The sequence below is a fragment of the Mustela nigripes genome, chromosome 12 (genome assembly GCF_022355385.1).
Source record: "Mustela nigripes isolate SB6536 chromosome 12, MUSNIG.SB6536, whole genome shotgun sequence".
Classification (NCBI taxonomy): domain Eukaryota; kingdom Metazoa; phylum Chordata; class Mammalia; order Carnivora; family Mustelidae; genus Mustela; species Mustela nigripes.
The window spans coordinates 89546584-89571058 of NC_081568.1; the positions used below are offsets into that span (position 1 = coordinate 89546584).

At 36.5% G+C, this 24475-nt stretch overlaps 2 protein-coding genes across 4 annotated transcripts in view; one reads left to right on the plus strand and one right to left on the minus strand.

Moving 5' to 3' along the window:
- The window catches only part of ERCC8 (ERCC excision repair 8, CSA ubiquitin ligase complex subunit), a 56296-nt gene extending 50856 nt beyond the window's left edge, over positions 1-5440 (minus strand). For 2 of the 3 annotated variants that reach the window (XM_059417928.1, XM_059417927.1), the window contains exon 1: positions 5283-5439. In XM_059417928.1, the coding sequence (XP_059273911.1) occupies positions 5283-5359 (77 nt within the window). In that variant the 5' untranslated portion in view covers positions 5360-5439. Of the gene's footprint in view, positions 1-5282 lie in introns of all 3 variants that reach the window. The other variant, XM_059417929.1, reaches the window with a different exon arrangement.
- A 61-nt stretch (positions 5441-5501) lies between these two features.
- NDUFAF2 (NADH:ubiquinone oxidoreductase complex assembly factor 2) overlaps positions 5502-24475 on the plus strand; it is a 163547-nt gene continuing 144573 nt past the window's right edge. Inside the window, exon 1 of the mRNA XM_059417932.1 lies at positions 5502-5720. Within this exon, the coding sequence (XP_059273915.1) occupies positions 5594-5720 (127 nt within the window). The 5' untranslated portion in view covers positions 5502-5593. The remainder of the gene's footprint in view (positions 5721-24475) is intronic.

The following is a 24475-nucleotide window of genomic DNA, read 5'->3' on the forward strand; positions in this document are numbered from 1 at the left end:
TGAATTTTTCTTTAAACAAAGAAATAACTGAGTTTTCATTGTTTCTAATGTCTTCTATTACAGTGTACTAATATTAGCTTTACTATTTTTTCATTTCTTGCCTATTTTTATAACAGTAAAAGTTTACTGCTTTGAAGGGGCACATGCACCCCAATATTTATAGCAGCAATGTCCACAATAGCCAAATTATGGGAAGAGCCTAGATGTCCACCAACAGATGAATAGATAAAGAAGATGTTGTATATATACACAAGAGTACTATGCAGCTATCAAAACCCCCAAAATCTTGCCATATGCAATGACATGGATAGAACTAGAGGGTATATGCTAAGTAAAATAAGTCAATCAGAGAAAGACAATTACCATATGATCTCACTGATATGAAGAATTAGAGAAACAAGACAGAGGATCATAGGGAAGGGAGGGAAAAATGAAAGAAGATGAAACTAGAGAGGGAGACAAATAAGAGACTCTTAATCTCAGGAAACAAACTAGGGTTGCTGGAAGGGAGGGGACTGGGAGGGATGGAGTGGCTGGGTGATGGACATTGGGGAGGGTATGTGCTATGGTAAGTGCTGTGAATTGTGTAAGACTGATGAATCAAAGACCTGTATCCCTGAAACAAATAATATGTTAATAAACAATTTAACAAAAAAAAGTTTACTGTTTGACAAAGGAATTTTAAATATCACAGAACAATGGTAATTGTTCCCCATCCACTGATTATGCAAGGATTATCAGAGTATTTATATGCCAGATGTTTGAAGTAGAGTTAAATATGCTGAACGGAATGCCACATCATCTTCTTTTACAAACCATACTCACAACTATATGTATTCTATGATTTTCAAAAATATGTTTTACTGGGGGATCTGGGGTGACTTAATCGGTTGAGTGTCCCACTCTTTATTTTGATTCAGGGTCATGAGACTAGACTCTGTGTCAAGCTCTGCACTGAGCATAGACCCTGCTTAAGATTCTCTCCCTCTCTATCTGCCCCTCCCCTGCTTGCAAGTGTGCACGTGTGTGTGTACTCTCTCAATAAATAAATTAAAATTTAAAAATGTTTTATTATTAATTTATCATTTTAATTGAGTAAACATTTAAGGCATATGCCAAACAAATGACTATGGAATCTCAAGACATGCAACTGAATGTGGAATCTTTCTCAAGCAATGGTTGTCAATCCTGGCCATACACTATTATCATCTATGGAGCTTTAAAAAAGTTCCAGAATTGGGACGCCTGGGTGGCTTGGTTGGTTGGACGACTGCCTTCGGCTCAGGTCATGATCCCGGAGTTCCGAGATCGAGTCCCGCATTGGGCTCCCAGCTCCATGGGGAGTCTGCTTCTCTCTATGACCTTCTCCTCACTCATGTTCTCTCTCACTGTCTCTCTCGCAAATAAATAAATAAAATCTTTAAAAAAAAAAAGTTCCAGAATTAATTAATTAATTAATTAAATTTAATTCAATTAAATCAGAATTTCTGGGGTTGCAATCTTGGCATGAATACGTTTTCCAAAGTATTTTTTCCAAATCACCGTAGGTGATTCTAATATTATGGCAAAGTTGAAACAATCTGTTCTTATTAATTTCCTCCAGTCTTTCATAATATGATTTTCTCAATGATACCTCATTAAAAACACTTAATTTTAAGCAATTTGTTTGGATCGTTTAAAAAACGGTCCATTTAGTTTAAGAATAACAATTCTTTTTGACTTTGTATTTCATTAGTTCTTATTAAAATGGCATAATCAGAATAATAAAACTGAAAAAAAAAGAATAATAAAACTGGCACTATCAGAATTAGGGACAAATACAGATTTTTGATAAGCATATAAAGAAACTGGTGGGAGGGATGCCCATGGGATTGCTAGATTATAGGTTTTTAGCCACAAGTGTGAAGTATGCTGGGGGAAGCAGCATGTTTTACACGGAAAGTGAAATCCATTCACAGATGGATTAATCTGGTGACCTTCTAAGGAGACATTCACTATTTCAAAACTGTACTTCTTCTTCTTTTTTTTTTTTTTTAAAGATTTTATTTATTTATTTGACAGAGAGAGATCACAGTAGGCAGAGAGGCAGGCAGAGAGAGAAGGAAGGGAAGCAGGGCCCCTGCTGAGCAGAGAGCCGGATGCAGGACTCGATCCCAGGACCCTGAGATCATGACCTGAGCCGAAGGCAGCGGCTTAACCCACTGAGCCACCCAGGCGCCCCCAAAACTGTACTTCTTCTAATGAAGATGTTTAGGTCATGGAATTTTAACAGAGTGATACTTAGCTGCATTGTCAGACAGCGGTCTATTTGGGATTAAAAGAATCTGGAGAAACCCAATGTTTTAGACCCTCAGTAGCTCACATGATTTAAATTATTACTGATATGTTAAGACTTCTGAATTTAATGGGGAAAAACTAATGTGGCTTCTTTTCAAAAAAGTACAGCTATTTTCACTAAAACTAAAGGTCTTACAGTCAAGTTCATTTACTTTCCAATGTTTAATTTGCTGATCCTAATGGAAGAACTGCAGAACTACTTGGTGGAAAAAAGCCAGATTATCAGAGGAGATTGATCAGTTTTGATAAACATAAATTTTGAATTTCCGAAATCACCTAAAACTCTGGATATGTCTGTATGCTTTTATTAGAGTGGATCACTGAGCTGAATAGGAATTACTGTCAACTCTGCACTGAAAGGAGGTAGAGACAGAGGGCTAACTGTAGATGCAGCCCAAACATGTTTAAAATTGATCAAAATGTGGTTAAAAGATTGTTTATTTAGTTGAAATTACATGTAATATCTGAAACATTTGTCCATTCCAAAAGCATAATACTAAATATAAGTCTGATACAACATTTTAGAACACAAAATATCATGTAAATTGCTTGCCAAAAACAGGTAAAAGATTATTACAATGCATTACAATAATTTATTATTTTTGTCTGTTTTCAGCTGTGGTAGGGAACCTAGAAGGTGACTTCCACTGTCTCCACCTCCTGGTAGTCACACCTGCAGGTAATTTCCTTTCCTTGTGTCCTTGAGTGTGGGCTAGACCCAATGACTCACTTCTCCTGAACAGAATGCAACAAAACTGATGAGATACCATTTCTGAGATCAGATTATAAGGAATCTGTCAAACATCTTGCTTGCCCTTTCCTGCTCTCTTACTTTCTTGCTTTGATGAAAGCCAGCTATCATGCTGAGATTTGCGAGGTCTATGTAAAATAACTGGAACTGAGGGAGACCTCTGGACCAAAGTCAGGGAAGAATTAAATCTTGTTCTGAGTGAGTTTGAAAGTGGATCCTCCCAGAGTCCAGTCTTGAAATGACTATAATCCCAGTCAATATCTTCACTGCAGCCTTCTGAGAGACTCTGAGCCAGAAGACCTAGCTAAGACACACACCGATTCCTTAACCCAACACTTGTGAGTTAATAAACCTTTTGTTGTTTTAAGCTAAGTTTTGGAGGGTACTTTGATACCCTTTCACTGATAACTTATGCATAGGGTACCCACCCACTGATGACTAATGCAGCAGGTAAGTCTTCTTTTGGGGTATTAGAAAAAAATCATATCCATCAGTTTTTCAATAAGCAACTGTATTCTGTTTTTCTCTCCTTAAGTTTCTTTAAAAAGCCATCAGTGTTGGCAGTTTCGACTTCTTTTCCTGGCATTCTTCAACTCACTGAAATCTTACTTTATTCGCATGATTCTCCTGAAAATGCTCTTCCCAAGATCATCAGTTTTCACACTGTTGGTTAAATATAACTCACACTTTTAGTTCCCTTTATTCCTATTTCTTGAATGCATGCTATTCACTCAACAGAAACTCTTCTACGTCTCCTTTCTCATGTCTCTTTTCTCAGAGGTCAAGAAGACAATATAAACTAATAAGAAAATATGCACATAATACAATTTCAGTAGTAATAAATTGAACAGATAAGCAGAGTGATGGGATGGAGAACTACTAAGAGCAAGAAGAGGGCTAGGGCCAGCAAACGGCACATTTAAGGGTTTCCTCTTCTTTCAGTTTATGAGACATTTTGTTGCCCTGGTTTTGCTGCCACGGTTCATTTTTAGTCTTTTCTTCTCCCTAACTTTAAATGTTGATGTTTCTCAGATTTTTGGTCACTGAACTGCTTTTCTTACTCTACAAGTAATGCCTGGATGATCTCATCTCCACCTCACTTCATGTATCATCTCACATTAAAGATATCTCAATTTCTTCTGAGCATTAAATATGTACACTCAACTTTGTCCTCATCTTCACAGGTTCTCTGAAAGCAATATGGGAAGGGATGCCTATGTGGCTCAAGTCAGTTACGAATCTGATGTCAGTTCTGGTCAGAATCTCAGGGTCCTGGGCTTCCCGCTCACTGGGGAGTCTGTTTGTCCCTCTCCACCTGGCCCTCCCCCATGCTCCTGCTCTTTCTCTCTCAAATGGGTAGATAAAACCTTTAAAAATTTTTAAAAAGTAGTACAGAAAAGTCAATATGGGCAAGTTACATTCACTCTGCTACATAAAAAGCACATACCTGGGAATCACCGTTGACTCCTTCCATCATTTACTAGAATCAACCAATTTACACGGCTGGTTGATTCTATTTCATATATATATATATATATATATATATATATATATATATATATATATAAAATATTTTCAACCCAACCACCATTTCCCAGGCTTCCATCTGCTGTCTTCTGGACAACTGGCACAGTTACCTAACTTGACTCTCATTCTGGCTCTCAACTTCAATCCATTCTCCAAATAGATGACAAAATCCACTGTCACCTTCTTCTCATCGCCATACCTGTTCACCAACTACACAAGGATCTTCCTCACCTAGCGCCGGACTACATCTCTAGCTTCATCTCTTGTCAATGGTCCCCTTGTCTGCTCTAGGCATGGTAAACTTTGTTCAATTCCTGGCCAATGCTCTGCCCTTAACATAATGCTTGGCAAACAAATGCTTAGTAAATATATCGACTGAACGAATGAAGGAATCCTAGGAGAGTAGTTATTCCTTGGGGAGTGGGGAGGAAATGTAATGTGAGGGAAAAGAAGTTAAAACTAAAGTATCTTCCCCAGAAGCCTCGTGTGCATCCACCAGCCTACAGGTATGTAGAAGGCATCTTATTTTCGTAAGCAGAAGAAATTAAAGTCGAGTTTGGTGAAAGTAAGGTGATAATAAGGCGGGAAAGTGGGAGGCAAGACTAACACAGAAATTGGTCCGTATTTGAAATGGCCCGTTTGAGGAAAAAAATAAGGTTTTCTTTACCTCCGTGTGGACTCCGCTCTCCGGAGGCGAAGAGGGTCGTCCAAACCCGCCTGTCTTGCTAATAAAAACCCTAACATTCCGTTCCTTCACACTAGCTCGAAAACTGGACGCCGCCATGACAGAGCTCGGAGGCCGGCTGTAACAGTGGTGTCTCCTATTGGCCAAGCAACGTACCATCCGACCAATGGTGAGCGCCGTTACTAGAAGGGCGTGAGGACGGAGTGGGTGGGCGGGGCCCGCTCCTGGCTAGCGTTTGTGCTTCCGTCGTGGCGGATCCGGCTGCGATTTGTGCTTGAATCCCGGCCGAAGGCATGGGTTGGTCTCAGAATTTGTTCCGCGCCTTAGGGAGAGCGCTGTCAAAGGAAGCGAAGCAGCAAGTAGGCACAGACCAGTTTGGGAACAAATACTACTATGTCCCGGAATACAAGAACTGGAGAGGTGAGATGACAGCGAGAGGAGCAGTTGAGCGGTCAGTAAATAAGGGAAACGTCAGAGTGTCTGGTAAACTAACACAACGTGCAATGGCTGGGATGTCACTTGGGGGGACAGCCCAAATTCATTCCCCCTGTCTCCCCTTCACTCTGAGCTGAGCACTTGGAGCCGCGGTCCGGTCCGCAGTGTGCCCGTGGTTCGTGGGTTGCAGCGGCTCGGTGAGGTGTCACCGGCCGCTACCCGCGCGAGCGCCGCGCCGCCCACGCAGCTCTCTCCTCCCGGGATCAAGAGCCCACCCGCTGACGACGCCTCGGCGCTGGTCCCGGCCACTAGGCGATCCAGAAAGGGACAAGTCCGCGGAGGTCTTTAATCAGAGGGCCTCAGGAAGGCAGGGAAGCTGCTTTTCCTCCTCCTGCACCCTTCTTGGCGACCAGGCCGCCTCCGCTTGCTTCTTTCCTGGTATTGACCTTTTTGAGTAGCTATGGCGCTGGCCTCACGCGTCCCCTTCGTCCAACTGTCAGAAGTGGGACTGTGCACACTGTGGAGAAAAGGTTTTATGTTCCCTTTCCCATGAATTTGCGCTTCAAAACCCCGGGGAGCTCACTCTAAGGTCATTGCTCTAATCGTGGTGTTTCCTAGGGTTCATGCAAAGTAGTGGGGTTTGGGGAGTTAGGGGACGTTCCTGTCGCGTAGAAATCACATCACGTTGCAGCCGTTTTAACCTTTTCCATGTGGCTCCGTCATCGCAGTGTAGATCTCAGGCTTTGGGATCAGAAGGGATTGGGTTAAAATTTCAGCCCTAAAACGTAGTAACCAGGGAAAACTGACAAGATTTTTGTCCTCCCAAGTCTCAGTCTCCTCACTTGGAGGTTAGAAATGATAATAATAGCAGTTATTGAGAAGCACTAAAGTCTTTCCAATATTGTGATCCATTCATTTCCGATAGCTCTAGTCAAAGAATTATTCCTTCCTTCCTTAGAGCACGTGTAAAGTGTATTCAGTGATTTATCACTCAAAATTGTTCTGCTTAGCCTTTTTCCCTAACTTAATATCTAAGCCTTGTTTCCCATTAAATGAGCTTATAAATTTTGTCAGGGTCGGGAATATGTCTTTCTTTTTTTTTAAAGATTTTATTTATTTATTTGACAGAGAGAGAGATCACAAATAGGCAGAGAGACAGACAGAGAGAGAGATGAGGAGAAGCAGGCTCCCTGCTGAGCAGAGAGCCCAATGCGGGACTCCATCCCAGGCCCCTGGGATCATGACCTGAGCTGAAGGTAGAGGCTTAACCCACTGAGCCACCCAGGTGCCCCGGGAATATGTCTTTTTTTCTTTTCTTTTTTTTTTTTTTTAAGTCCACGAAGAACCTAGCAAGTTGATGGTGTTTCTTCACAAATTGGGACCAGAAGGAAAGATGTTTCTTTTCCATAAGTTTCCAGTAGCATTAAAAAATATGCAAAATGTCTGTTGCCTTTTTTATTGAAGTATAACTTACATACAGTAACACTTATCCTTTTTGGTGTGTGGTTTTGTGATTTTTTTTTAAATGCATAGTCCTTTAACTATCACACAATCAGGATACCGAATGTTCCTTCATTCCCAAAGTTCCCTCTACCCCTTAGTAATACATTCCCCTACCTGATAACCAGGCATTGGCAACCAGTGATCTGTTTTAGGTCCCTACGATTTGCCTTTTCCAGGATATCATATAAATGAAATTATGGAGGAGGTAGTCTTTCCAAGAAAGCTTATTTCAGACAGCGTAATGCAGTTAAGATTGATTCATGTGTCAGTAGTTGTTCCAAAAAGGAACATAAAAAATGGCTAAGTAGTAGTTCATTTATGGGTTTACCACACTTTATCCATTCTCCAGGACTTTGGGTTGTTTCTAGATTTTGGTGATTATGAAGAAAGCTTCTATAAACATTCTCATGTAGGAATTTGTGTGAATCTTTTCCCATTTCTCTTGGGTAAAACCTAGGAGTGAGATTGTTGGGTTGTGTGCATATGTATATATGGAGATTTGGAAGCCACCTTTATGTAGGTGATCCCTACAACTTTAAGTTTATTTGAATTGAAGCAGGGAGAGACTAATCCATATAGATGAGATCAGGAGGCAGATAAATAGGAACACTCATTTCAGGGGCCTCCCATTCAAGGAGGAATATATCCACACTACCTGGCTGACATTCACGACCTTTGAGTCCATCCTAAAAGTGATATTTGTTTATAATCTAATCTTTAGATCAATAATTTTGTTAGATCCATAGATATTCATGCTATTAGAACTCAAACCTGAAAGCTTATGTGATTTTTACCAGGGAGCTGAATCAGGTAATAGTTATTTAATTTTCAGCAATCAGAAAAGAAATAAAAATTGATTGAATGCAGCTATTTAGGAGTTGTATCTAGACTGTTACTTTTCATGATGCTGAGCTTCATTTGATGTTCCCAAAACAGAATTGGGTGGGGGCGAGACAGGAATAGCAACGGATAGTAATAATAGTGATGCCTTCTTTCAGAATCTGGGTTAAGTGTTTCATCAAACATGGTGAATAGATTTAGTTTTGGAATACATTTTTAAAAACTGTATAAACCCTCACTAGGGCTTTTTGCATAGTGGATTGTTTATACTAAGCTACTAGCTGTGATTTTCAAATTGTCTTGTTTTAATAATTATAAAATAAATCTATTCAAGTTCAACATTTTAATAGAAAGTCTTACATTCTAAAGGATTTTTAAAATTTTGTTCTCCACTTTTTAATGAAGCATTATTTGTACACTTATGAGAATTGTGAGCAAAGAAAAATTTGTCCTAAAGTTTTCATAAAAACATTTACTGCCTGATTATATCTTGTATACTTTCTAATTTATAAGGGTATATTTAGACTCACATGTATTTGGATTATCAGTGTGCCAAACACACTATTTATAATAACATTTCCTGAATTTTATATTTCAATCCTTTGGCTAAAAAAAAGTCTTTCAAATACAGAGTTCTCAAACACCTTTGAGAAGCCAAATTGGAAGAGGTATAGACCAAACTTAAAAGTAGTAATTTTAAATTGAGGTTTGTCAATCTAAAATTGAATTTTATTTAAAATTGAAGGGTATTTTGTATCATTTCCATGTGTTTCCTTTTTTAAAAAAGGATGTTAAAGTAGTTTGATTTTACCTTTTGTTCTACCCAGAGACTCACTTCTGTTTTATTTATCCTTTTATTTATTTTTAACTATTGAATTAAGAAATATTTCAGGCATAAAAAGTAGAGAAAATAAGGGGTACCTGGTTGGCTCAGTTAATTGAGTGTGGAACTCTTGGTTTGGTTTTGGCTTAGGTTTGTGATCTGAGGACCATGAGGTCTAGCCCTGTGTGGAGCTCTGGGCTCAGTGGGGAGTCATCCTGGGATTTTCTCCCTCTCCTTCCCTTTCTGCCCCATCCCTGTGCATATTCAGGCTCTCCTCTCTCTCAAATAAATAAATAAATAAAATCTTTAAAAATAAAGGTGGGAACACTTCGGTGGCTCTGTTGGTTAAGCATCTGCATTTTGCTCACATCATGATCCCAGGGTCCTGGGATGGAGCCCTCCATCGGGCTCCTTACTCAGTAGGAGCCTGCTTCTCCCTCTCCCTTAGCCTGCTGCTCCCCCTGCATGTGCTCTTTGGCTCACAAATTCTCTCTCTCAAATAACTCATTAAAATCTAAAAAAAAAAAAAAAAAAGAATAAGTAGAGAAAATGATAAAACAAACCTCCAGGTACCCATCGTTCTCTTTCACAGGTACCAGTTCATGGCTATATTTTATTTTCTCCCTGGTTCTATTCATCTTTCCTCTTATTTTGAAACAAATACTAAATATGTCAGTTTACTTGTAAACCACTTAGATTATGCCTCTGAAACACAAGGCTTCTCTTTTTAAATATGACAGTAATCATCATATCGTATAGAAATAAATAATTCCTTAACATTATCAGATATCCTTTTTGTCACATTTCCTTGATTGTCCCTGGTCTTGTTGATTGATTGATTTGTTGACTTATTTTTGCAATTTGTATAAATTTATCTCTGAACAATCTTTATATTATAATTCCTAATTATAATATATATATAATATATAATTCCTGTTTTTAATTCTCTTGAAATTTGTATGTTCTCTTTTTATGTTGAAATTACCCCCCCCTTTCATACACAGACCCCTGCTTTTTTGGGAGTGGATGTTGAAAAAAAGTAACTTTTTTTATTTAAATGGTGGCAGAATCCATTTATATTTGTTATAGTGATTTATTTAGCCTTACTTTAGTCATCTTATTTTTTATGCTTTCTGTTGGTTATGTTTTCTAATTCCTGACTACCCCCCTTAGAAGACTTTTGTGACATCTCCCTCATTTTACTTGAAAGTGATTGTACTAAGGGATACCTGTATGAATGCTATGTGCCTGTGGCTTCTCATAGGGCTCTAGTCAAATTTTTCTGGGAGAGCTATAGTCGTTACTCAGGATGCTTCACTTTTAGCCCCTGCCAGTAGAAATCTTAAGAATGCCAATAGCAAGTCAGATTTTCTTTTTGACCTTTGACTTTGGTTTCAGGCCTGCTGCTTACTTCTTTTTTAACCTTTTTTCCCCCCACTGTGCTCTCAGGCCTGTTGCTCTAAGCTTGGGGTTCTGTCAGAATTTCTTTTTTGGGAACACCAATAGAGATTCTTCCAGTGTGGCTTATATGTCTGCTAGCTCATAAGCCAGTCAGCATTCCTAAATTTGCCTTCCAGCTCATCTTGTACCATTCATTAATTTCTCATTTAACAAATATTTATTCAGCACTGCTTTATACAAAACATACCTGTTTTATGTATTTCAGATCTATTTGCCTATTTTGATGATGTCCTTAGCTATTTGGTTTTTAGCTTCTTCCCCCACTTATATTTTGAAAGGTTAATTAGGTAAACCTAAATCAATGGCTATTTTATTATTATTTTTTAAAGATTTTTTAAAAAGATTTTATTTATTTATTTATTTATTTATTTATTTGACAGAGAGAGAGAGAGAGAGAGAGAGATCACAAGGAGGCAGAGAGGCAGGCAGAGAGAGGAAGGGAAGTAGGCTCTCTGCCAAGCAGAGAGCCCGATATGGGGCTCGATCCCAGGACCCTGAGATCATGACCTGAGCTGAAGGCAGAGGCTTTAACCCACTGAGCCTGTAGGCACCCCAGAGATTTTATTTTTAAGCAATCTCTGCACCCTACTTGGGGCTGGACATACCACCCGAAGATCAAGAGTGGCACACTCCACCAACTGAGCCACCAGCCAGGTACTCCAATCAATGGCCATTTTGTTCTCAATTTAGCGTAGCCTCCAGTCATTTTAGTAATGGTCACATAATGATAACTACAATTCATCAAGTGCCAACTCTATTTCATATCTTTACAACTCCCATATAACTTGGGATTATTCTCTTTTTCAACATGAGGTGATTGTTTCATTTCTGAATACTTAAATAAGATTCATGTATACATGCCTGGGTAGAGAGAGTAGGCACTCACAAAACAGCTGTTCAGTGAATTGAGATATTTATGGACCCAGAATTATAAAAACAACAACAAAGCAAAATTTTTAAAACCATGGGAAATGATGAAGTTGTTTTATAAAATCTTAAAACAGGTGATTAAAGAATATATATTTTTCATTTATGATGAATGGCCAAATTATTCTTCATGGTCTAAAATGCTCTCATTAGAAATGAGACTATCTTTTCCATAACTTTCCTAATGCAGTTCCGGTTGGACTTAGCTTCATCAGTGATCTTCCAAACATAGTTTTATTGCTAGCCTCAAACTTCTATTATGATACCCAGTCTTATTTTTTTCCCTTACGGGTGAATATATCATCATTTGATAATCCAAAACCTGTAACATCTACTGTTGCATGTAATTACAGAGTTGGCTTGTTTTGATGATGTTGCCTGAGCGTGTTTGTATTTAGTATTTAAATATACTAAAAACTGTAATGAATTAGTATTTGGTTAATTTGCTGTTACTAAGAACCAGACAAATCACATGGTCAGAATTATTAAATAAGGTATGTCTTGGTTTTTGAGGGTAATTGGAAGATCATGATACAGCTCTTTTATGTGATAGTCTAACATTTGGGAAATAATGAAAACATTTCAGATTTTTCCAGCAGGTGGCAGCATTGTTAAAATAATTGTAGGGTGCCAGTTTATTAAACATTTTTCTTTGAGCTGATTTGAAGGAAGCATCTTTTCTCTAAAATAATTGGATTGAGGGGCACCTGCATGGCTCAGTGGGTTAAGCATCTTGACTCTTGGTTTCAGCTCAAGTCATAATCTCTGGGTCCTGGAATGGAGCCCTGTGTCTGGCTCTGCACCCAATGGGGAGTCTGTTTGTCCCTCTCCTGCTTCTCTCCTATTCCCATATAAATAAATAGGTAAATCTTAAAAAATAAACAATAAAATGATTGGATTTATATTTTTTCCTCTAAATAAACCCTGTACTACTGCTTTATAAACTGCTAACTCTTAAGACAAGAATTTTAAAATGACACTGGATTTTTCCTCATCTGTAATGAACAACGATATAAATAGCAATTATATTCTGAGGAGTTGACCAAAAATTTTTTAAAAATACATAAAATTTTTAGAATAGGAAGAGATATTCTGTATTGAGTTGTTAGAGATCACAATGTAATCATTACCCTGGACATCAGCAAATTGATAGAAAACCCTAAAATGTTTTATGATATTAACTAAAATAAGTTTTTTGTTTAGGGATATCTAGAAGAAGGTGAGCTTACTTTAAAATACCTTGCTGAATATAAAATATTAGTTATAAACTTTTTATATAGGTTGTCGCAGGGTAGTCTGAAGGTTGGATTTTTAATTTTCTGATGTCTGTTTTAATGTTTAACTCCTTAATTATGTTTTCTTCTGAGATTATGTCAGTTGCTTACCAAATTCCCTACTTACTATGTGTCTGCATTCCATGTACTTGAACACTGAATTAATTGTATTTTGGTGAACGGAAAATACCAACATTTTCCCTGTAGTCCTTGCTTGCATTCCTGTCTGATACCAGTAGAACCACATATGTGTCATACTTTCATCTACAAGAAGAACAGGATGAAATGTCACACTCCTATATGTCAATCCTTTATACTGGCTTTAAAATGAATGTAAGCATCATTAGTCTTGAATTCTCTTTCCCTGCCAGGGAAATACAGGATTTTTTTCTTTTTCTTTTTTTTTGCCAAAATGGAAACTAATAAAGATAGAGTGACTAGACTATATTTTATCTGTTTCTAAGTGAGGCTGAAAATACACAAGAGAAAGAATCATTTGTCCTCTTTTGCTTTGAAGATTTTGTGATTGCTTTACATTAAGAATAATAATGGCAATAACAATATTAATATTTTTTTAAGATTTTATTTATTTATTTGACAGAGAGAAATCACAAGCAGGCAGAGGCAGGCAGAGAGAGGAGGAAGCAGACTCCCCGCTGAGCAGAGAACCCGATGCGGGACTCAATCCCAGGATCCTGAGATCATGACCCAAGCCGAAGACAGCGGCCCAACCCACTGAGCCACCCAGGCACCCAACAATATTAATATTAAATACTATGGATTAGGCACTATTCCTAGCACTTGTTATGATTCACTGTAGTGGTGGAAGAATTACAGCAAATAAGGAAAATAATATATCTTTTGTTGCTTTGTCAAGGTTAGCAATGAATTCCATTTGTTTTAACATATTTGTGCAAAACCCAGTTTCTCTCTGTCAGTATAAATCAGACAGAACTGTTAACTTTTCTTATTGAGGCCTTTCCCTTTTAGGAGTACTACTTACTTCATCAATTCATTTCAGCTGCTATTTTAAAACTTTCTAAGTGTTTTTCTACAAGAATTAAAAAATTGAGTTGACATGCTTTTGAGAGTTGAAATTGAATGGGATTGGATAGAGAATTCTCTTCAGAATCATAGTACAGACTTCATTATATAATTGTTAGAATAAATTTCCATTTTTAAAAATGACTTAGGAATATATATAATTTTTTAAAATTAGTTCTGTAATTTTAACATAGAAGAAGCTATTTCTTTCATCTTTATTGCCTTTGAGGTGACTGGTACCTCCATCTTGTGGTCCAAATGACAAATTGCACCCTTTGCAGAGATTCTAATTAAACTTTTTCCACCCTCTCAGCTGAATATATCATTTAAAGTTATTTATTTTCTGTGCTTTGTTTATTAAAAGCATAAAAGCATAACTTTTTTTCAAGCTTTTATTTAAATTCCAGTTAGTTAACAGATAGTGTAATACTGGCTTCAGAAGTAGAATTTAGTGATTACAGTTAAAAAACAGTGCTTATCACAACCAGTGCCCTCTGTAACACTCATCACCCACCTCCCCTTTAGCAACCTTCAGTTCATTCTCTATAGTTAGGAGTGTCATGGTTTGTCTCCCTCTCTATCTTATTTTATTTTTCTTTCCCTTCCCCTATATTCATCTGTTTTGTTTCTTAAATTCCAAATATGAGTGAGGTCATATGGTATTTATCTTTTTCTGGTGGACTTAATTCACTTAACATAATTCTCTCCAGCTCCATTTATAACATTGCAAATGGCAAGATTTCATTCTTTTTTATGGCTCAGTTATATTCCTGTGTGTGTGTGTGTGTGTGTGTGTGTGTGTGTGTGTACACACCACATCTTCTTTATCCATTCATCAGTAGATGGATATTTGGGATCTTTCCATAATTTGGCTATTGTTGATAATGCTGCTATAGACATTAGGGTGCATGTATCCCTTCAAATTAGTGTTTTTATATCCTTTGGCTAAATACCTAGTAGTGCAATTGCTGAGTCATTAGATAGTTCTACTTTTAACTTTTTGAGGAACCTCCATGCTGTTTTCCAGAGTGGCTGCACCAGTTTGCATTCCCACCAACAGTGTAAGAGGATTCTCCTTTCTCTGCATCCTCACCAACATCTGTTGTTTCCCATGTTGCTAATTTTAGCCATTCTGACAGATGTGAGATAGTATCTCATTGTAGTTTTGATTTGTATTTCCCCGATGGGGAGTGATGTTGAGCAACATTTCACGTGTCTGTTAGCCATCTGGAAAAATTTTTCTTTGGAAAAATGTCTACACATCTCTTCTACCTATTTTTTAACTGGATTATTTGTTTTTTGGGTGTTGAGTTTGCTATGTGCTTTATAGATTTTTGGATATAAACCTTTTATCAGATATGCCATTTGCAAATATCTTCTCCCATTCCAAAGGTTGCCTTCTAGTTTTGTTGACTGTTTCCTTCCCTGTCCAAAAGCTTCTTATCTTGATACAGTTCCAGTAGTTCATTTTCACTTTTATTTCCTTTGGTTCTGGAGATGTATCTAGTAAGAAGTTGCTACAGCCAATGTCAAAGAGGTTGCTGCCTGTGTTCTCCTCCAGGATTTTAGTGGCTTCCTCTCTCAAATTTAGGTCTTTCATCCGTTTTGAACTTATTTTTGTGAGTCATGTAAGAAAGTAGTCCAGTTTCATTCTTTTGCATGATGCTGTCCAGTTTTTCCAACACCATTTGTTAAAGAGATTGTCTTTTCTCCATTGAATATTCTTTCCTGCTTTGTCAAAGATTAGTTGACCATATAATTGTGGGTTCATTTCTGGGTTTTCTAGTCTGTACTGTTGATCTATATGTCTGTTTTTCTGCCAGTACCATACTGTCTTGATCACTACCACTTTGTAATATAACTTGAAGTCAGGAATCATGATGCCTCCAACTTTGCTTTTCTTTTTCAAGATTGCTTTGGCTAGTCAGGGTCTTTTGCGGTTCCATACAAATTATGGAATTATTATTTGTTCTGGCTCTGTGAAAAATGCTGGTATTATTTTGATAGGGATTGCATTGAATGTATAAATTACTTTGGGTATTATAGACGTTCTAACAATATTTGTTCTTCTAACCCATGAGCATAGAATGTTTTTCCATTTGTTTATGTCATCTTCATTATTTTCATAAGTGTTTTATGGTTTTCAGAGTACAGATATTTTGCCTCTTTGGGTAGGCTTATTTCTAGGTATTGTACTGGTTTTGGTGTAGTTGTAAATGGAATTGATTCCTGATCTCTAGTTCTGCTTCTTTATATTGGTGTACAGAAATGCCACAGATTTATGTACATTGATTTCGTATCCTGCAACCTTACTGAATTTGTGTATTAGTTCTAGTACTTTTTTGGTGGAGTCTTTCAAGTTTTCTATATAGAGTATCATGCCTTCTGCTAAGAGTGAAAGTTTGACTTTTTCCTTGCTGATTTGAATGTGTTTTATTTCTTTATGTTTTCTGGTTGCTGAGGCTAAGACTTCCAGTACAATGTTAAATAACAGTGGTGAGAGTGGACATTCCTGACTTGTTCTTGACCGTAGAGGAAAAGCCCTTAGTTTTTACCCATTGAAATGATATTAGCTGTGGGTTTTCCATATATGGCCTTTATGATGTTGAGGTATGTTTCCTCTATCCCTACTTTGTTCAGGGTTTTTTATCATGAATTGATGTTGTACTTTGTCAAATGCTTTTTCTTCATCTATTGAGAGCATCATATGGTTCTTATTCTTTTATTAATGTAGTATATCATGTTGATTGATTTGCAAATATTGAATCACCCTTGCAACCCAGGAATAAATCCCATTTGATCGTGGTGAATAATTCTTTTAATATACTGTTGTGTTTGACTTGCTAGTATTTTGTTGAAAATTTTTGCATCCATGGTCATCTCGGATGTTGGCTTATAGTTCTCTTTTTTAATGGAGACTTTGGTTTTGGAATCAGGGTAATGCTGACCTCATAGAATGAGTTTAGATGGTTTCTTTCTATTTCTATTTTTTGGAATAGTTTGAGAAAAATCAGTATTAACTCTTCTTTAAATGTTTGATAGAATTCCCCTGTGAAGTCATTTGGCCCTGGACTTTGGTTTGTTGGGAGAGTTTTTATTTTCTTTGCTAGTTATCAGTGTTCAAGTTTTCTATTCTCGTTTCAGTTTTGGTAGTTTAGATATTTCTAGAAATTATCCATTTTCTTCCAGATTGTCCCAATTTGTTGGTATATAATTTTTCATAATATTCCTTTATAATTTTTTGTATTTCTGTGATGTTGGTTATTTTTTCCCTCTCATTTGTGATTTTATTTATATGGATCCTTTCTTTTTTCTTTTTGATTAGTCTGGATAGGGGTTTACCAGTTGTATTAATTTTTTTACACAAGAACCAGCTCCTGGTTTTGTTGATCTGTTCTACTGTTTTTTTAGTTTCTGTATCATTTATTTCTGTTCTAATCTTTATTACTTCCCTTTTGCTGGCCTTAGGCTTTGCTTATTCTAATTTTTCTAGCTCCTTTAGGTGTAAGGTTACATCGTTTATTTGAGATATTTTTTGCTACTTGAGGTAGGCCTGTATTGCTATATACTTCCCTCTTTGGACTGCTTTTGCTGCATCTCAAAGGTGTTGGACCATTGTCTTTTCATTTTCATTTGTTTCTGTGTATTTTTTTATTTCTTTAATTTTCTGGCTGACCCATTCATTCTGTAGTAGCATGTTCTTTATTTTTTTTTTTAAGCATGTTCTTTAACTTCCATGTATTTGTGAGCTTTCCAAATTTTTTCTTATGGTTGACTACAGGTTTAATAGCTTTGTGGTCATAAAATATGCATGCAATGATCTCAATCTTTTTGTACTTGTTGAGGCCTGATTTGTGACCGAGTATGTGATCTATTCTGGAGAATGTCCCATGGGTACTTGAAAAGAATGTATTGTGCTGTTTAAGGATGAAATGTTCTGAATATATTTGTTAAATCCATGTGGTCTAGTGTGTCATTCAAAGCCATTGTTTCCTTGTTGATTTTTTTGCTCAGATAATCTGTCCATTGATGTTATTGTGGTGTTGAAGTCCCCTACTATTATTGTATTATTATCAGTAAGTTCCTAAAAGCATAACTCTTATTAAACAGGTATTGATCCAGTCTTCCCTCTAGGGCTTTGCTCTGAAAAATATTTTCTCTCCTCTACACATGTTTTCCATCTTTCTCTTTATTTTCTTTTCACTGTTAAGAAGGACAGAAAAGGCACTCAAAAGAGACCACTTGAAGTGACCTGTTTTAAGAATGAAGTGTTGTAGAGCCACCTGGGTGGCTCAGTGGTTAAAGCCTCTGCCTTTGGCTCAGGTCATGATCCCAGGGTCCTGGGATCAAGCCCCTCATCGGGCTCTCTGCTCAGCAGTGAGTCTGCCGCCTCCTCCTCTCTCTCTCTCTCTCTCTGCCTGCCTCTCTGCCCACTTGTGATCTGTCTGTCAAATAAATAAATAAATAAAAATCTAAAAAAAAAATATAAGAATGAAGTGTTGTAGAAAAAGAGCTCTTGTGATGGTGATGGCGGTAGTGTATGTAGGTGTGGGAAAAATTTGATTAGCCCTTTATGTTGAAAAATGAAACCTAAAATCTTCTGCAAAATTTACTATATAATTTCAGCTGTAAGCTAATTAATGGAATTGATAATTCATCAAATACTGATTTTTAACAAGGTTTTTCTGACAATACTCTAATAGCACATTATGATATACTTCATTTCACATTTGTCTCTCCCAGAGGGATTAAGAAAAGTATTCTTTTTGCAAAATTTGAGGTCTTAATCAAATTTTCTAATGGATTTTTATTAATCTTTGATTAATATTCATTATCTTTTGAATCACCTTTCATGTTTTAGTCCTTATTAGTGTATCTCAGCTACCTCAATTAGAAATTAGTTATTTTTTTGTGATTTTACCTTACTTTCATAGACTTCATGAAGCTGTTTCAAGATTTGCAGTTTTACTTTGCATTCAACTAATGCCATATTTGTAAACATGGGAAAATTAGAGAAATCAACATATTTGAGGTCTTAATCAAATTTTCTAATGGATTTTTATTTAAAAAATCCTCTTTACTTAAAGAGGTTGCCTCGGAGAGTGAGTAGAAATTAAAATATTGAGTAGATATTTAAAAATGAACCAATGAGATCATATGATAATTGTCTTTCTCTGATTGACTGATGTGAGGAATTTGAGAAATAAGACAGAGGATCATGGGGGAAGGGAGGGAAAAATGAAACAAGATGAAACCAGAGAAGGGGACAAACCATAAGAGACTGTTAATCTCAGCAGATGAACTGAGGGTTGCTGGAATGGAGGTGGGTGGGAGGGATGGGGTGGCTGGGCGATGGACATTGGGGAGGGTACATGCTATGGTGAGAACTGTGATTTGTCTAAGACTGATGAAACCCTGAAACAAATAATACATTATATATTAATTTAAAAAGTAAACCAGTATTATTTTATAAGTTTATATAGTGAGTATTTTTATTTATGTTGAAACTGTTGCTTTCCTGCATATACTAGAAGCTGCAGTTATTCTGTTAATTAATATGTAATCAGTGAGGAACTCTGGGACTTAAATACTTCTGCATTTTTGCTTTCCACTCACAGGCAAGATTTTTGAAAATATAGTCAGTGGACTTCTTGTAACTAATCTAGAATTCAGTGTTCTCTAAGTATTTAACTTTGTACTTTCTTCCCCCCCACCATGTTATAGGTGATCACTTTTGTAGCTGTTTTGTAGCCATTTCCCTGATTCTTTGTTCTTCTGGACAGTGTCCAGATTGTATCAGGTATTCAGGAAAGCAAGTTTATCCATTAGACTGACAGTTATTGAATACCTACTGTGGCAGGCACAAGTTCTAGCCTTTAGAGATATATCACTAAATTGAATACTAAAAAATCCATTCCTTTGATTTTACATTGTAGTTAAGGGCATTAGTTGACAAAAACATATATAATGAGCAAATTACATAATTGTTCTAATGTGATAAGTGCCTAGGGAAAAAGAAAAAGTAAATTAGAGCAAAGGAATCAGGAGTACTGGAGGTAGGGTGTGGGTTGAAATTTTAAATGGAATGGTTAGGTACTTTATTGAGAAGGTAACATTTCTTTTTAAGATTTTATTTTTATTTATTTGAGAGAGAGAACACAATATCACAGAGGGAGAGGGAGAAACAGACTGCCCGCTGAGCAGAGAGCCCCTTCAGGAGGCTTGATCCCAGGACCCCAAGATCATGGCACAAGCCAAAGCAGACGCTTAACCAACTGAGCCACCCAGGACCCCCATGAGAAAGTAACATATTAACAAAACACTTGATTGGAGGGAGTGAGGAAGGTAGCCAAGTGGCTATCTGTAGCAGCAGCATACTGGTCAGACGGAGTAGCAGTGTAGATTAGCTTCTACTCTGAATGAAGTGGGGGGAGGGGTTTATCTGCAGCACTTAATGTTGGTACCTAACATAGACTAGATATTTCATTAGTGTCTGGTAAATTGAAGGAAACAGACTCTACACAGGTAGACTTTGGCTTACCTTATCTCGTTTCCTTTCTCGCACTGCTTCTTCTGTTTCTCTCTCTTAAGCAGCAGCAGAATAAAGAGAAATGTTGTCCCTTTGAGAATATAAAAGCCCTTGAGATGATTTCACTTTAAATCTAAAAGATTTCCTTGTCATTTTACCTCTAAAATTTGATTTTCTTTTTTTAAGATGTTATTTCTGAGGCCTCCCTTTTGGCATCTGAAGTGAACCTACATTTAGTGACTGTTTTCACCAATGCCTCTTTTTTTTTCTCTTCTTTTCTGTTTTATTGGGAAATCAGATATATTGTTCTAAGCCTCTCTGCTGTATCTGGGGAGGCAAATGCTTTAAGAGGAGGAGAAATGGACAATACATCAAACCTAGGACCTCTTTCTGCCACTTTCATCCTTCTTTTTAATAGTTATTGAATATTATCTGTGTGCTAGCTGTATGTGCATCATTTTTAAATTAATGGACTTTATTTTTTAGAAATACCATTTTCACAAGCCACTGAATAAAATATTTCGAGTACTTTAGTTAATGATCAAGATCACAATAAATAAAATATAAATACAGACATTTTTTTAAAGTTTTTTTTTTTTTTAAGATTTTATTTATTTATGGGGGGGGGGGGGAGATCGAGCACAGGCAGACAGAATGGCAGGCAGAGGCAGAGGGAGAAGCAGGCTCCCTGCTGAGCAAGGAGCCCGATGTGGGACTCGATCCCAGGACGCTGGGATCATGACCTGAGCCGAAGGCAGCTGCTCAACCAACTGAGCCACCCAGGCGTCCCAAATACAGGCATTTTTTAAAATTGAAAATACTTTCTCCAAAATATTGGAGATCAGTATATATTGTGACTGAAGGTCAAAAGTAAAATTATGAGCTATTGAGAAAATAGTGTAGAAATGGAGTATTTGAATTTTATGTACAGTTCAGCTTTTAAAAAATAATCAAGTTTCATCAAAGCTGAAATACATGCAAAACAATTCAAATCTGTAGTAAAACATATACAGATACATATGTGCTTTTATTAAGCAGATTTTCTCGGGTAATTATAGTTTGTTAATTACATGAATTATGGACTAACGCCATTCAAATGATATTTAGAATACTTCATAAGTAGGCATTTATCTCACATGTATTTTCTGTATTTCCCAAAGTACTCTTGCCCTCATGACTAATTTTGACCACTCAACAATCTGTACAAAACAGTGGTTGCTGGTAAAATAATGTACTCATCTCTAAACCCATTTTTATTGGAGATACCTTATATTTTTCCTTCATGACCCTTACATAAGTGTCCCCCCCCCCCCACTGAATCTTAGGTTCACTTGCTTGATCTCTAAGTTTTCCACATGAAAGCATTGACTTTGCATTTGTAGTTTTCCAAAGAGCAATTTTTGAAAAAATATAGCATTAAAATAAATAAAGTAAAAATCTAGCCTAATTTATATTAAAAAGTATTTTTAATTTAAATAATTCCTGGATTTTCTTTCATTTCTTTGTTAAACACTGAAAGTCACTCGGGTAGGAAATTGGAGTTAAAATGTTTTTTGTTTTTTGTTTTTTTTAAGATTTTATTTATTTATTTGACAGAGAGATCACAAGTAGGCAGAGAAGCAGGCAGAGAGAGGAAGGAAAGCAGGCTCCCTGCTGAGCAGAGAGCCCAATATGGGGCTTGATCCCAGGACCCTGAGATCATGACTTGAGCTGAAGGCAGAGGCTTAACCCACTGAGCCACCCAGGCTTAGTTAAAATGTTTTGATTCTGATTTTATTGTGTCATCAAACCACATGAGCAGGGACACCTAGGTGGCTCATTGGGTTAAAGCTTCTGCCTTCGGCTTGGGTCATGGTCCCAGGGTCCTGGGATCAAGCCCCACGTTGGGCTCTCTGTTCAGCGGGCAGCCTGCTTCCCCTCACCCCCCTTCCTGCCTACTTGTCTACTTGTCTAGTCTGTCTACTTATGATCTCTGTCAAATAAATAAATAAAATCTTTAAAAAAAAAACCCGCATGAACCCCTTAAGTAAGAAACATAAAGAAATCATTAAGTCATTTAAATTTTTAACCTTGTTTGTGTCTATGTGTGTATGTGTGTCTAACTTTAAGACACAGTTATTTCCTTCCAGATATGAATTGTAAACAAGGGCCTTTTCAATGGCTACTTTTATTCATTTATGGATGAAGCAACTGGGGTCTGAAATATTGTTACTGGCCCACAGCTCCTAAGACCTCAAGCTGTATTTTTCCAAAGTAGTTTAACAAAAATGATCCCTAAACTGATTTTGTAGTTTGGTAACTTTTTACCAAAATACTTACTGTCCAATTAAACTTTTTTTAGTGCCAGCATGTATGTATGTGTGTGTGTGTATATATATATATATATATATATATATATATTTATATTTATAAAACATATTTATATGTGAAATATAAATCTATATAAATTTATATTGTATATACACATGTGCACATACTCCACATGTCTGCAAATTTACAGCTTTTTATCCTTCTTTTGAAAATAATCTCTTATTTATCAGAACCAAGTCAAGCTTCACAGCTAGTTCACGAAACTATGAAAGCAGCAAGGTTTTATAATGGAAGCGTAGCCCAATACTGTGTTAACTGTGTGGCACATGTTCATCAGCACAAAGGATTGGTGATTGCAGTATAGTTTCCTATCAGTCTCTTTGAAACTCATCAAAAAGTGTGTATGGCCCTGTTGAACAGTATTTCTATAACCATGTGTGACTTTACTAGGGTGTTTTCATTTAGGCAGGATAGCCAAATGAGGACAGTAACTGAAACATTGGAAATACTGTACAAACAATTGGTTAAACTGTAAGAAAAGGAAATGGTCAAAGCCAGTGTCAGATTTTTGTCAGCTATATAACCACTTGTCTAGTTCAAATTCTGTCTGATGAAAAGGCTGCCCACATTGGTGTTAAAAAACTTAATTGAGCTCTATTTGGCTAACTTACTTTTGATTCATAAGCTTGATGATAAATCTTGACAACCTGTTGATATGACATTAGAGTTTAATTGGAAAATAAAAGAATTAAGCACATTTATTTAAAACTAATAAGATTTTATTTTTTCTTTTTAGAATTATTTTAATGGACACCATTTTATACCCATTAGTAAATAAAATCTTTTCAGAATCTCCTTTTTCATTCTTACCCTTATTGTTCTTGGTTTCCTTCCTCCTTATATTTTTCTAATTGGATGCTTGTACAAGAACAAAATTTTGAAAATGTCTAAAATAGCAGCCTCTAAATTAGGTATTAGCACCTTGGAGAAAGGTTTATTTTTGGGCGACCTGCCAAGTGTCCTGCTAAATTACTGGCAACTAAGTACTTAATGTGACTTTCAGTCAATAAATGGCACCCATCTGTATATTTTCTTTTTTGGGAATATAAAATTGTCAAATTTTTTAACTCTAAGACCGTCAAGAATGAGTCTGGGTCAGTTTAGGAGCCAGCAGAATTAAATGTGTAGCTATTGCTTAATTTGTCAGAGAGATATTCAGGAATATTTTGGGCAACTATAAACTTGAATGAGTGAATAAATAAACCAACAAATCTAAAGCGTTAATTTTAATAACAGCAATTGTAATCGTTAACATTTAACTGTGTCCTTTAAGAAACTGATACTGAAGGAACAAAAAAAATTAAATGATCAATTTTTAGAATTTCTAATGTGTATCATTTTGGGTAATTTTTCTTACATGATATCTGTTTTCTGGGAATAATGAAATAAGATATGTGAAACCTCCAAATAAATTGTTTTAGCAATAAGAAAATCATTGCTGTTTTGGAACTTCTAGTAGCTTGGTGACCTTTTAAAAAATGTTCCTTTTGTTTAATAAATACGTGGAGTAGAATAAAAAATTTTATTTTTTCTCAATATGCTGAAAATATATTTCTGTCCTATGAATAGACCTGAATGTTGGAAACCAGAGACTTCACAGAGCTTTGCTATGAATGAGTGAACCATAAAAATGTAACAGAGGTTTGAGTCATGGGCTCCCTCCAAGGTAAAGGATCCTGTGACTCAAGCCTAATCTCTGTGATCTTCCTTTCTCTCTGCAAAGATCCCATTTCTCTTTCCTTCTAGTAGTATTCCACATAACAGGTTATACCCTTCTCTGGCTTCCTTTCCATAGTCTGACCTAGCAAACCTTCATAAGTCCCTTAATTTACTCTTTTGGCTAGATAATTTATTGTTAAGATGGGATTTTCAGTATTATATTCAGATATTTATGATTTAAAATTTCAAGTGTTTGAGTACATTGTATCACCTTATGTTTTCAGTATACTGGGAAGTATAAAGCCACTTA